Source organism: Rhinatrema bivittatum, chromosome 1, assembly GCF_901001135.1.
Source record: "Rhinatrema bivittatum chromosome 1, aRhiBiv1.1, whole genome shotgun sequence".
In the NCBI taxonomy this organism is placed as follows: domain Eukaryota; kingdom Metazoa; phylum Chordata; class Amphibia; order Gymnophiona; family Rhinatrematidae; genus Rhinatrema; species Rhinatrema bivittatum.
Genome location: NC_042615.1, coordinates 180,447,999 through 180,461,692, shown reverse-complemented (window position 1 = coordinate 180,461,692; position 13,694 = coordinate 180,447,999). Strand labels below are relative to the sequence as shown.

At 41.5% G+C, this 13,694-nt stretch overlaps 1 protein-coding gene across 3 annotated transcripts in view; it reads left to right on the top strand.

Annotated features, from left to right (window-relative positions):
* TBC1D19 (TBC1 domain family member 19) overlaps positions 1-13,694 on the top strand; it is a 397,957-nt gene that overhangs the window by 171,046 nt on the left and 213,217 nt on the right. For all 3 annotated transcript variants that reach the window (XM_029589774.1, XM_029589764.1, XM_029589755.1), the window contains exon 8: positions 13,390-13,500. In XM_029589774.1, coding sequence (XP_029445634.1) covers positions 13,390-13,500 — 111 coding nt within the window. The remainder of the gene's footprint in view (positions 1-13,389; positions 13,501-13,694) is intronic.

Here is a 13,694-nt window from a genome sequence, read left to right as displayed (position 1 = left end):
TCACATGTGCTATGGTGTTAACGAATTTTAATGCATGATCCTGAGAGTTAGTAATCTGATTAAATTGTGTAACGTACTTAAACCATGATTTTCTTTTATCAGTAAAATATAACAATCCAATAAAATCCTGCCCTCTGAAAATATGCAAATGGAATACTGCAAGTTTGTATTGTATCAATTTGAATCCAAAAATGAATTCATCTTTAGTGTCATTGTTCTTCGTTAAGAGACCAAATCAAAATAATTAACGTGGCATTGCCACCAAGGAAATGCTGACAATCAAACCTGTCTTTGAGATCCAAGAGATCTGTATTGCATTTAGATTTGATATTGTATTTAGATTTTTATCTTAAAGCCTTGACCAGTTGAAAAGACAATTATCATGGCAAATAAAGAAAACATTAAGGAGGTAATTTTCAAAGGAGTTACGCAAGTAAATATAACATACTGTCATAGCATTTTTCAAAACCCATTTGCCTGCGTTAAGTGCACTTAACATGTGTAAAATCTATTGAAAATTAAATGGCATATATTGTACAATTTTCAAAAGCCCATTTAAGTAAAGTGCATTGTCACACGTAAAAAGCAGTTTAAAGGTTTAAATCCTTTAGAAAATTATCTTTTTAATGTTTAGCTTAGTGAATTTACCTGCCTGTCTGGAAAAGAGAATTTAGAAAAAAATGGTACCTCAGATTGTGAGGTTTCTACTGCTGCTGGTAGGATATTACTTTGCCAACAACTATATAATACTCATTGAGATCTACTTAGAAGTGAGATGAGCTGAAACTACTGAACAATTGCTGTTGGAAAAAATGGATAGATTCCCAGCTGCAATTGGAGTGCCACATCCAAGATAAAATTGTTGATGAATTACTGTTTTGTCTCCTTATGCTTTTGCTATGCACAGTTTAAACAGATAGCTTAATTCAGTCCTTACTCACAGATAGAGGAGGCTGTTTCTTCAGTTCCAAACTTTTTTAACAGACAAAACAAATAGTTTTACTGTGCATAAACTGGAGATAACAGCCAACATTGTTTAGGCTACAGAAATAAAGACAGGTAAAATGAGGATAATTCTGCAGGGGTAGCCAGATTAACTACTGAATCACAAAGGCCTGACCAGAGCTGACTGAAAAACACAAGAAAAAAACCAGGAACACTTGCTTCCAAGTCAGATGTTAACTGTTTTGAGCCAGCTGTACTGAATACAGCAGGTGCTATGCAAGCTGGCCACTAGTTGGCAGTATACAGCAAACCAGGAAATTATTCAAAATAAATGCATGAACATGGCATTAGCAACAGAAACAGAAAAACTTCTGTGAAGCAGGACAATAGTGAATAAACAGAAAAACACCCATGGAGAAAGGATACTCCCTTCCTGGAATCAAAAGATTCCACTATTAACTTTTCTTTAATTAAGCACTAATTACAACATTGCAGACAATCAGGCCACACGTTTTAGACGCGCTATTATTACCCCTTATATTGTATGGGGTAATAGCGCATGGAAAACGCGCGGCCAACCCCCCCCCCCCCCCCCCCCCCCCGAAACTAATAGCGCTCATCACATGCAAATGCATGTTGATGAGCCTATTAGTTAGTTGTCTGGAATACTGAAAGTTAAATGTGCGACCAAGCCGCACATTTTACTCTCAGAAATTAACACCTGCCAAGAGCAGACGTTAAGTTGGAAGCCACCCTGAAAAGTGTACAGAAAAGCAGAAAATTCTGTGACAAAGGCTTGGACAAGACGAAAATTCTGCTTTTCTGTACACCCTCTGACTTAATATCGCAGCAATATTAAGTCGGAGGAACCAAAAATTAAAATAATAAAATAAAAAAATCTGCCCGCCAGTCGGTGGGTTAGACAATGGACACTCAATTTTGCCGGCGTCTGTTTTCTGAACCCTTGGCTGTCAGCGGGTTCAAAAATTGACACCGGTAAAATTAAGCATTGGTTGTCAGACCTGCTGACAGCTGCCTCTTCCGCTAATAAGGAGGTGCTAGGGACGCGCTATTGTTCCTAGCGTCTCCTTATTAGCGCTGGGCCTTATTTAAATACAGAATCACGCACCCAGGAGAGGTGCCTGGGTGCGCGTCGGGAGAGCAGGCGCTCTCCCAAAGGTGAAGAGACCAAAGTGCTTATGCTTCTCCATGAGCCAAGAGAAGCACTATTTCAGTGACGGGTCTAACAGAGTTCCTGGGCATTGTTTTGATGATAAGCCCCACTGGCCATGTATTCCATGCGGTTTGCTTGTCTTTAAGAAAAAAACACCCACTTAGAATTCTAATTTACTTTGTTAGCACTTACTGCTGTCCTGCAGTATTATCAGGAATTCACTTTTCCAACAATCTCAAAAGGTATTGGCAAGACATTTAAGCTGTCACCACTGCGTTTTTACAGGTCCTTGATAGCAAACTCTCCAGGCTGTGCCATGTTCATACCAGTCTTTTGGATAAAGGTGGTAGAAGGAGTCAGAATGGCTGGACACTCTGGGTCTGTAGATACAGGAACCAATGGTCTGGAATTAATGATGGCTGAGACGTCAGCCATTAGAGTGGTTAGAAACTTGTGAGAAAGATGAGTGGGGTAAGACTCAGATAGCATGCGTCTAGAATACACCTTGCCACTCCAATCATGTGTTCCCAAATGCCTCCATTTGTAAGAAGTATGAGAGGAGTTAAATAACCAGGTGCATCCTTGATCACATAGATAACTGTCTGAGCTTGAAATCTCAATGTTATTTGAGCTGATCAACTCTTTATAGCCTCCAATGAAATTAGACCTACAGTCAGAGTGCAATTGTGTTTCTGGCCCTCTGAAATAGAAAACTCTTTGGAGCATATTGATAAAGCTAGACGTATCGATGGTTTCAATTACCTCAATGTGAACAGCATGAATCCTCATGCAAGTGAATAAAACGGCTCATCGCTTGCTATTCACTTGACCTTCTCTGGTCCTTTGTGAGATTAACCCTACATGGTTCAAAAACATCAAGTCCTATGTAAGCGAAGAGTGGTTCGGTACTAAGCTTGTGAGCTGGTAGGTGTTGCTAGCATGGATGTTGCTTGAGAATGGAGCATGGGATGTACATTTTAGCCCCTGTGCACAGCGCGACCTGCACAACCCCAGGACTGGCTGCGATCCATGCCACTGGTGAGTGAACACATCTGGGCACAGGCTGACTGGAACGGGAATAATCTTGTCTTGGAACATGGCTTGAACTCAGAACACTTGAAGGGCTCACTGAACCTGCACGCACAGGAAGTGAGACTTAGTAACACAGTGCTGGTCTCTGAGGTAGCCCTCTGGCCATTCAAAAGTCCTTTTTAGTCTTGCTGCTTGGGAATGGCTTGTGCGTCGGGACCCAGTGGAAGGCCCGTCGCGGGGACTCGGTCACAGAGCTCATGGCCTTTGCAATCTATTGCAAGCACAGATGGCGATTGTGAGCGGAGCTAGAGACGTGTATGTGAGCCCCTGTGTCGCGGCACAACTTGCACAACCCAGGGGCAGGCCGCGGTCTATGGTGTTGGCGGGCAAACGCATCCGGGCACAGGCTGACTGGAACAGGAATACTCTTCTTGGAACATGACTTGAACTCGGAACACTTGAAGGCTTCGTTGAACCTGCACACACAGGACGTAAGACCCAGCAACTCAATGCTGGTCTCTAGGGTAGCTCTCCGGCCACTTGAAAGCCCTTTCGAACTTGCCAGTTAGGAACAGCTTGTGCTTCAGGACAGACGGAGGCAGAGGACTCAAAATGTGAAAAAGGCTTGGACAAGACGAAGACTCTGAAGACTTGGAACTAAACGAAACTCTGGGAGTGCCCTGCACCACTGCTACACAACCTGTGAGCTGTTCGCAGACCACGACAATAGCAGTGGAGGCACTGGATTCAGGAACAAGGCGGAAGCTGGAACAAGAACTCCAAAGACTGGGACAGGACTCAGGAGCTCAGACTCTGACTCAGGACAATGGACAGGACTCCAGAATTTAGGAAATCGGAACAAGACTTTAAAACCAAGGGATTTTCGGAGACTTGGACCAGCAAATAAAGACTCTGGACAGGATGAAGACTTGAAACCAGGAACAAGATGTGGACCACAGGAACAAAGACTTGGACTCAGGAACAAGACGCTGAAGACAGGACCCAAGAACCGACAAGAGGCCAGGATCATGGAACAGGCAACATGGAAGACCTTGAAAGCACTAGCAGACCTTTGCGAAGGCAATAAGGAACTGACTGAAGAGCCCTTTTATAGGGTTACAGGAAGGACGTCATCAGAAGGGGCTGCGGGGCTTTTCATACCGTGGTCTCTTTAAATTCACAACAGAGGCATGCACCTAGGGAGACAGTGCTGGACAGGAGCAGAGATGGAAGTTGGCAGCCTTCAGTCTGCGAAGACCAGGCCGGAGTGTTGTGAGGCTGTAGTCGTCATCTGCACTCAAGGCCTTAAAGAACAGGCGGTTCCTCTCCAACCGCAGAGAGGAAGATGCAGCAGTGACTGCGGCGGCATCTGGCTGCGCTGAAGCTGGCAGGCAATTAGGTGACTCAGTGCTGCATGGGAGCAGCAGCATGGCTTGGCAGTGACAGCTACGTCCAGGGAAGTGAGTGAGCCGCTTGCAAAGCCCTCCTGCAAGCAGAATCACAACAGCTTATGGCACTGGACACATTAATGAATAATTGAACTGATACATCTTCTTGCATCACTAAACCATAATCCTGTGGCTGAAATGGTTGCTTCTGTGAAATGTCATCCCTGATGTTTTAACTTGCTTGTGATAATAACCTGTGAGTAGAGTGGCAATGTGCTTCTGACTGAGAATAATGAGAGGGTTTTGCTCCCCTTTGTCCAGTTTAGCATTTTTCAGTTAACTAACAACTCTGATTAAGTCATCCTCATCAATTATGGGGCTCAGCTTCCAAATAGTACTGTCTTTTGTAACATTACTTTGGTTGTAATGCATTTAATTTCCTTTGCAAATGCTTCCTGCTGAACACAGAAAATAACTTTTCTTTTCTGAGCAAACTCAGCATCAGTACGTGGTTTTGTACAAAGGTGCCAGTGATGGCAACTGTCTGAAGCATTAACAGGATCTTGGCAGAAGAATCAGGTAATATGGATGAGGCTAGCTACAGTTCATGTGAGAATCAACCATCTTGAAAACAGATTGAAGGAGTGTGTTCTTAGTTGCTTTTACTTAGAGCGTTGGTAATCAGAGCAGCCACCTGAGGACAGGTCTCTGCATCTAGTTCAGGATTTACCAGTTCAATGTAGACTGTTGATTTTGGTGCTTTTTTGCCACTGCTCCAAATAAATACTGGCCCTGTCAGCCATCTAGTCTGTATTAGCTGAGTTGCAGAGATAGACTTTGTGGCATGATCAGCAGAGTTCAGTTCAGTGGGAATCTAGTGCCACTTCTTTGGTTGGGTTAATTTTCTGATATGTACAACTCTTCTGTTCACATACACATAAAATCTCTGTCTCTGATTGTATATGTAATCCAAAACCACTTTACTGTCAGAGTAAATTTAACCATTTCAGGTTATAAATTATTTCATTTAGCTTTAGTTCAGCAATTTCTACTGCTAACACTGCCCCACAAAGTTCAAGTCTTAGGATAGTGTGGCTAGTCTGTGGAACTAATTTTACCTTACTAAGGATGAATCCCACATGGGGCTTACCTTCATTGTCTATTATCTTCAAGTAGGGCCCTGCAGCTATGGCTTTCATTAAGGCAACTGAAAAGGCACAACTTTCTCTGTATTGTACTGTAGTGAGAGAAACAGAGGTATATGTACATGGAAACTGGAACTGATCAAGAGCTTGTAGGGAGACTTTCCATGCCTCCCACTCCCTTTTCTTGCTTTTGGACAGTGAGGTGTCCCATTCTTATGTCTCTACTGAAAGCTTCCTTAGCAAAGATTTCCCTTGTTTAGTGACTGGGACTACAAATCCAAGAGTATAATATAGGCTATTTACCATCGATAGGATCCCAAGTCTGGTATATATATATTTATTTATTTAATTATTAGCTTTTATATATACTGACATTTATGGATACATCATGCCGGTTTACAATATAACTGAAGGAGGAAAATACAAAAAACCAGGGTGGGGGAAGGGGAGCAGCTAGGAAGAGAGAAGGGGCGAGAGAAGAAGGGGAAAAAGAGGAAGAGGAGAATAGGAACAATACCTGATGGAAAACAACCAAAGAACATAATATGTAACATTGCAAATTATACACTCAAAAAGGAAGTGTATAACCTTATACACTGTGGATAACCTTATACACTATATATAAATTATACACTCCAACAAGCACTATATACAACAATATACATTATCTTTAACTAGTACATACAGAAGACACTACATATGACATTACAAATTATACGTTCAGAAAGGCAACTATATATATAGTCTAGCAGAGGTTACTAAGGGAAGGAAGGGTTTAAGGACAGGGGAAAGGGGAATATAAGGGTATAAAAGGGGGTATATAAGGAGGTGCAGAGATATGAGAGACAAATCGGAGTACAATTAAAGGAATAAAGGGAAGGCAATAAGTACGGTAATGACAGGGCTCTTTCTCTGAAGGGGTAGAGGGAAGCAGGGGGACTACGTAGGATCCGAGTCAGGGTAGGCCATTTTAAAGAGCCATGTTTTAACCCCTGCTTTGAATTTCCGAATGCATGGTTCTAGTCGGAGCTCAAGTGGCATAGTGTTCCAGAGGGAGGGGCCTGCAATGGATAGGGCTCTTTTTCTGGTGGAAGTGTGGTAAGCACATTTAAGGGAAGAGGTGTAGAGGGTTCCTGAGAGTGCGGTTCTAGTAGGACGATTGGAGGAGCAGAATCGAAGAGCATCCTCAAGCCAGGAGTGATCGTGGTTGTGCAGGAAGTTGTGAATAATGGTGAGGGTTTTGTATCTGATGCGGGAGGAGATGGGAAGCCAATAGAGTTCCTTAAGAATAGGGGTGATGTGATCTGCTTTACATGTATTTGTAAGGTTTCTTGCCAAAACATTCTGTAACATTTGCAGGGGTCTAATAGTAGAGTAGGGGAGGCCTAGAAGTAAGGAATTGCAGTAATCCGTTTTTGATAGCATTGTCACTTGCAGGACTGTGTGGCAGTCTTGCGAGTGGAGCAGGGGTTTAAGTTTTTTGAGGATGTGGAGCTTGAGAAATCCTCCCTTTATGATTGTGTTAATCTGGTTTTTGAAGTTTAATTGGTCTAGGGAGACACTGAGATCTTGCACGAAGAAGGGAAGAGCATTTGAGGGGAGGGTGAGGTCACAAGCAGAGGGTGGCGTCCAGTCAGGGTGATTTGAAATGAGGAGGAGTTCAGTTTTGGAGGAGTTTAAAGCAAGGTGGAGGTTAGAGAGTAAGGTGTTAATGGAGGCGAGGCATGTTTCCCAAAACTTAAGAGATTTGGTGAGGGATTCTTGAATAGGGATGAGGATTTGGACGTTGTCTGCATATAAGAAGAACTTAAGACCAAGGTCGGAGAGGAGGTGGCAGAGCAGTAACAGGTATTTATTAAAGAGCATGGAGGATGGTGAAGAGCCCTGTGGGACGCCTTGGGTAATGGGGATGTGTGAGGATTCGGAATTTGCAATCCTTACAGCGTAGCCTCTATTATTGAGGTAGGAGGAGAACCAGTGGATGGCTGTGCCTGAGATGCCAATCTCAGTTAGGCAAGTAAGGAGGATTTTGTGACTGATAGTGTCGAAGGCAGATGATATGTCAAGAAGGGCAATGATAAAGGATTGTCCGTGGTCCATGCCCTTGAGGAGAGTTTCAGTCAATGAAAGTAAGAGGCTTTTCATGTTATGAGACTTCCGGAAGCCAAATTGAGAAGGGTGGAGAATATTATGGTCTTCCAGATAGTCAGAGAGCTGTGGATTGACTATCTTTTCCATAATTTTAGATATGAAGGGAAGGTTAGAGATAGGACGGCAGTTTGAAGGGTTGGTGGGGTCAAGGGTAGGTTTTTTGAGAAGAGGTATATGCTTTACCTGGAAGGTAAAATATATAAAATAGGTATATGTTTTACCTGGAAGGTGAATGTGTCTTTTTGGAGATCCCAGCTGAGATAAAAGCTGCACTGAATTGATGCTTGATTGATTTTTAAATCTAAGTCCTTTAGAACCTTTGCAAGATCCTCTGAAGAGAATGCTTTCATTACCTGTTCACTGTTGAAAGCTATTTTGTGCCATCTCAGGTTAGCGATGGCTATCTTCTGTTGTGTCCTTTTCAGCAGGTCAGTAGCCTCTTCCTCCACAGGCATAGTCTTGAGTCTATCATTCACATAAAAGTCCCTTTCCACAAACTGTCTGGCATCTGATCATACTCCATTTCTCCTTCTTGTGCTGTTCTTCTGAATCCATAGGTAGCCCTGGCTGGTGATAGACTTGCCAAAGATATGTATTCTCATATAGTACTCGATAATGTCATTGCTGATGTTATTGTCACAGTACCATAGAACTCTTAAAGTAATTCCTATATGTTCTCGGACCACAAAACAATAGAACATTTATTGAATGTCAGCAGTTACAGCAATAGGCTCTTTTCTGAGGCTGATAAACATTCCTAAAAGGCGATTTGTCAAGTCTGTCCAGTAAGAAGCACATCATTCAGAGAAACTCCTTGAAACTGAGCACAGAGAAACTCCTTGAAACTGGGCACTTAAATCAAATACAATCCTGATTTGACCAGATTTCTGAGGATGGTATAAACCAAAGGTAAGAAGATACCCACACTCTTCACCTTCCTTCAGTGACAGAGCTGGGTCTGCATGACCATTGTTAAATATATTTTTCATGAAGGCCTCAAAATGATTTTCTCTTCAGAATCTGCTCCCTGTTAGTGACAGGCCAAGGCCTGGATGTGTGGAATGGAAGTGGTGCCACCCAGCAGTTTGATTCATCTTTGAAGAATTCCTTATTCATTATCTTCAGGAATGCTTTGTTTTCCATGGAAAGAGGAGGTTTTTTGTTATTATTACAATTTGATTTTTTTTTAAACTGTTTTTACTGATTTGCTATATTTTTATTTTGTTGTACATTGCTTTGGAAAAACAGATTGTACATTTTGAAAGGCAAGTCATAAATTTTATAAATAAATAAATAAATTTCTTGTAGTCTGGAACTCTATGCTTCCAAGGTCCTCATCACAGTTCTCTGAAAGTCTTCAAGTATGTCTGAAATGATTAGAACGTGGTTTGCCAAAAGATATATGTCCTTTTTCTAGCACACTGGTAATGAAAGCATTACCACTATCGAGCTTGCGTACTCTGTCAATGCAAACATCACCTACTATTACCCAGCCAAGATTCAAACTTTGGACATAAGGAGTTTTGTAAGGAGAACCTTGTAAAGTCTCAGTATATACCTACCAAATAGAAGCAGGATCTGTGCATTGAGGTCTAAAGGTGGGATGCAACTGGCTATAACAATGTCATTGTAATCCAAGCAGATTTCGACAACGATGTTTTGAAAAAATCTTCTTCAGGATACGTAGCCTGCAGGTATCCTGAAAAAGAGTTTCTCAAAACATCAATGTCAAAATCTGCTTGGATTGCAATTACACTGTTACACATTTGAGAAGCCCAGAATTGAGATATGCTTGGGTTTATTACTCTTACTGTTACACAATTGAAAAGCTAAGTATTTTTGAGTTCTTATGCTATTATTTATTTATTTATTTATTTAACACTTTTATATACCGACCTTCATAGTAATAACCATATCGGATCGGTTTACATAGAACAAGGGTATAACTGAAGCAATAAATAAAGTAATTAACAATAGAAGTGAATAAGGCAAAGTTACATTTAACAAGGAGTAAAAAACTTGGAAGCTTAAATAGCTGGAAGAAAGATAAAGGCAGGAGGTAATTGTAACATAATACAATAAAGAATATGGGTTAAAGCTTAGGGCCTCATTTTCAAAGGAGTTTACCGCGCGCGATAAATTCGCAAATTGCGATAACGGCTGTTATCGCGATTTGCGAATGCAAATTTGTCAGGGGGCGGAGCATATGCAAAGCTATCGTGTGCGGTGAAACAGCCGCAGTGTTAGCGCGGCTGCTATCGCGGATAATAGCTACAACCCTGAGATTTGCGTTACGGGGCCACTAAAGGGTTATCGCGGTCCACGATAGTCCCGGACAGCCCGTTTCAGAGAGAGAGAGAGAGAGAGCGAGCACCTTACTATAGTGCCTATGCCCTAGACAGGTATTTTAACCCCTATGGGAGGGCCACCTACTAACTCGGGGTGGGGATTAGGTATGAGCGTCGGGGGTTGGGGGCCACTTTCGCATTCCACATGAGACCTACGGACAGAACAGTGGTCTCTAGTGCAGATTTGCTGGCCGTCGGAGTGAGGACGCTCACTCCAAGAAGTGGTTTGGGCAACGTTCTCTCCACCTAGCTTGATGGACACTCTACCTGGGCAACAACAGGCCCGGACAACCCGTTTCAGGCTCCCCCCCCCCCCCCCGGGAGCCTGAAACGGGCTGATCGGGACTATCGTGGCCCGCGATGATTGAAGTGCAAAAACCGGCAAATATCGTGCACTGCGATGAAACACCGAAAGAATCATCGCACACTGGGAAAACATCGCGTACGGTGCTAATGTTTTCGCAAATGGCGAAAACATTGCCGCACGCGATGTTTCCCCACTGCACGAAAGAAGCCTCATTTGCATTGGTAACGCCCCCTAATGCATTACCAATGCGATATTGGAAAATGAGGCCCTTAATGTGCTTTAACCTGGAAGTGCCAGAGTCCGTTAATTAATTCATTGACTGGTGTGTGGCATTAATAATTAATAATTAATTCATGCCAATTAATTCATTGGTGTGTGGCATTATTTTTTTTAAAAAATAAGCTTTTTAAGTGGATTATTTTGAACTTCACTCATTGACACTTGCACAAATCACAAAAAAATTTTGAGAAAATTTTAAAAAGACTGTATATTTTAGTGGCATATGATGACATGGGGTGAATGTCTTCACTTGAGAAATCCATGATGAAGCTCCATGTTTGATTCCCTTCTTAATATTAAATTCAATATCCAGGCAGTTAAGTTGTGTTATACTAATTGTACCTATGCTGTTATCTGCTTTAGAAAATATTTTATCACAGAAAGGGTGGTAGATACCTGGAGTGCCCTTCTGGAAGCATTAGTATTCTTTATATTCCTCTATTGTATTAAACTAATACATGAGTACGTTCTCTGAGCCAAATTCCAATGAGAAGCATAAAATACCTCAAAAACAGGAATGGCAATTTTCAAAAAGCCACATACTAAGCTGAACATGCTGTCTGAAAATTACCCACCCTATTCTTGGGTATAAATATGAATAGGGATCAACAATACATATACTTTTCCTTTGGGAAAGCTAGGCAGGCTCAGAGGTAAGGTTAGGATGAGGGAGGTAACAACACACAGTTTTGCATTTTTAAAACTATGCACATTGTTTTTTGGGAAAAAAATATCTTCAGAAAAAGCAAATCTCTTCAAGTATTTTTCCCTAGGTAATTTTCAAAGGGAAAGGACATACTTACACTCTTTAACTCTTTAACTCTTCCACGTTGTGTTTGTTTTTAATAAGGGTCTGAGGATGTAGTATGTGCATATAGGAAGAAGATTTTATTTTTTTGTACATGATGAAGTTCCCCCTAAGTTCTCCTTGATTGCAGGCACACTCTTTAGAAACATGGGGACAGTATAAGAAGAAGCAGCACTTTATTCTGGGAAATAATTTTGCAATTAATTACTCGTTATATATAAATATTGTTTGCCATTTGCACACTTTATGCTGAATTGTTTTTTCAACACTATCATGAATTATAAAATGGGGTCTGTAAATATATTTTATTTATTTATTTATTTAACGCTTTTTATATACCGGCATTCGTAGGACACATCATGTCGGTTCACAAGTAACTGAGAAAGGAAATTACAATGAACGAGGATGGAGGGCTAACTGGGAAATAATTGGATAATATACAAACTGTATAACATATAAAGTACAGGAGAGAGAGTCAACGAGCAGGGATACAACATTGTTGAACGACATGGAAATTACTTATCCAAGTTGAAATTAAATGTGCATAAGCAAAGATTAAATATGCATAAGCAATGTTAAGGAGGCATATGTGTGCACTTATAAGCTTAGTATATGAACTTATTTACAGTATAAAGGAGGCATGTGCACTAATGTACAATTATATGCAGGGTGAAAAAGGGAGGGAGAGAGGAGGGGGAGGAGGGAACAAGGAAACAAGATGGCAAGGTACTTTCAAGCAAAGGTTGGTGGTGGAGTGAAGGGCGGGGTGGAGGGGAGGCTACGGGGCGCAGGGGAAGGGTGTGGGTGAGGGAGCAGGAGGGGGTACTGGGATGGTAAGGGGGAGGTCGAGGAAAGGGTAAGAAGGCTGTACGGGGGCTGAGAAGGTTCAAAGGTGAGCTGTGACTAGGGTTGGGAAGTGTTAGGGTAAGCCTGTTTAAAGAGCCATGTCTTGATTCCTTTCTTGAAATGGCTCAGGGATGGTTCTAAACGGAGTTTGGCAGGGAGGGAGTTCCAGAGGGTGGGACCCGCAGTGGAGAAGGCTCTTTCCCTGGTGGTAGTCAGGTGCCCAATTTTGAGTGAGGGGGTTTGAAGGGTGCCGGCGAGGGAGTTTCTAGTAGGGCGATTAGTTTGACGGAACTGTGGCATATCTACAAGCCAGGGGGAGTTGTTTTTGTATAATGTGTTGTGGAGGATGGTAAGTGTTTTGTATTGGGAACGGAAGGCAATGGGGAGCCAATGTAGATCTTGTAAAATGGGAGTGATGTGATCAGTTTGGGATTTATGATAGCTCTAATGTGGAAATCAGCTCCTACTTTAAGATGCTGGCAGTGTCAGGTTCATGAAATTGCTCAGGTGGAGAAGCTTACCTATTCGTTAAAACGTGATATGTCATTATAAGATAAAATATGGTCCCCCTACTGGACATATCGGAATAACCATCCTTCCTGAGGACTATAAGATGGTCCTCATAGCTGGGCGTGAAATACTTGTTTGCTTGTCTTTAATTGCTATGTAACTTTGTCAATTTGATCCATATTGATTAATATCTTGATTCTGCTCCCTTCTGAGGGAGGGGAGGGGATGGGATACCACTGTTGTCCTAAAGTTGGATTGTTTCTTCTGTTAAAATAAAGAGTTGTAAAAAACATACATTATTTGGATGCTGAATTGTGTAGTTCTTATGAATTATGCCCACATGTATATGTGAGTCTCTCACAAATATGCTTCTACTATAATGCTAAATTCCATAATATATGAGTTAATTTATTGTTTTTTTTCTAAAAACATTGCATATTATTGACATTTTTCCAGGTTTTAATTAACCTTCGCAATCCTAATTATGAAAGTAGTGATCAGCCGAGCTTCAGAAGTCACCTTGGTTTAATTCAAGTCCCCCTGCAATCTAAAGAGATCCCTGAATTGGTGAGTGTAGTTATTGATAAATATGTTTGTTATGAATTTTAATGCAAATGATATGTTTTCAGGCAATTCATAATCATGGTGACTAATGTTAATTGAAAATCCTGTATTGACTGATTTATTAGTGTTGGGAGTAAAATTGATTAGAGCAGTGTTATACAGACAAGTTTGCGCTATGATCTAATCAGCTTTTGAAA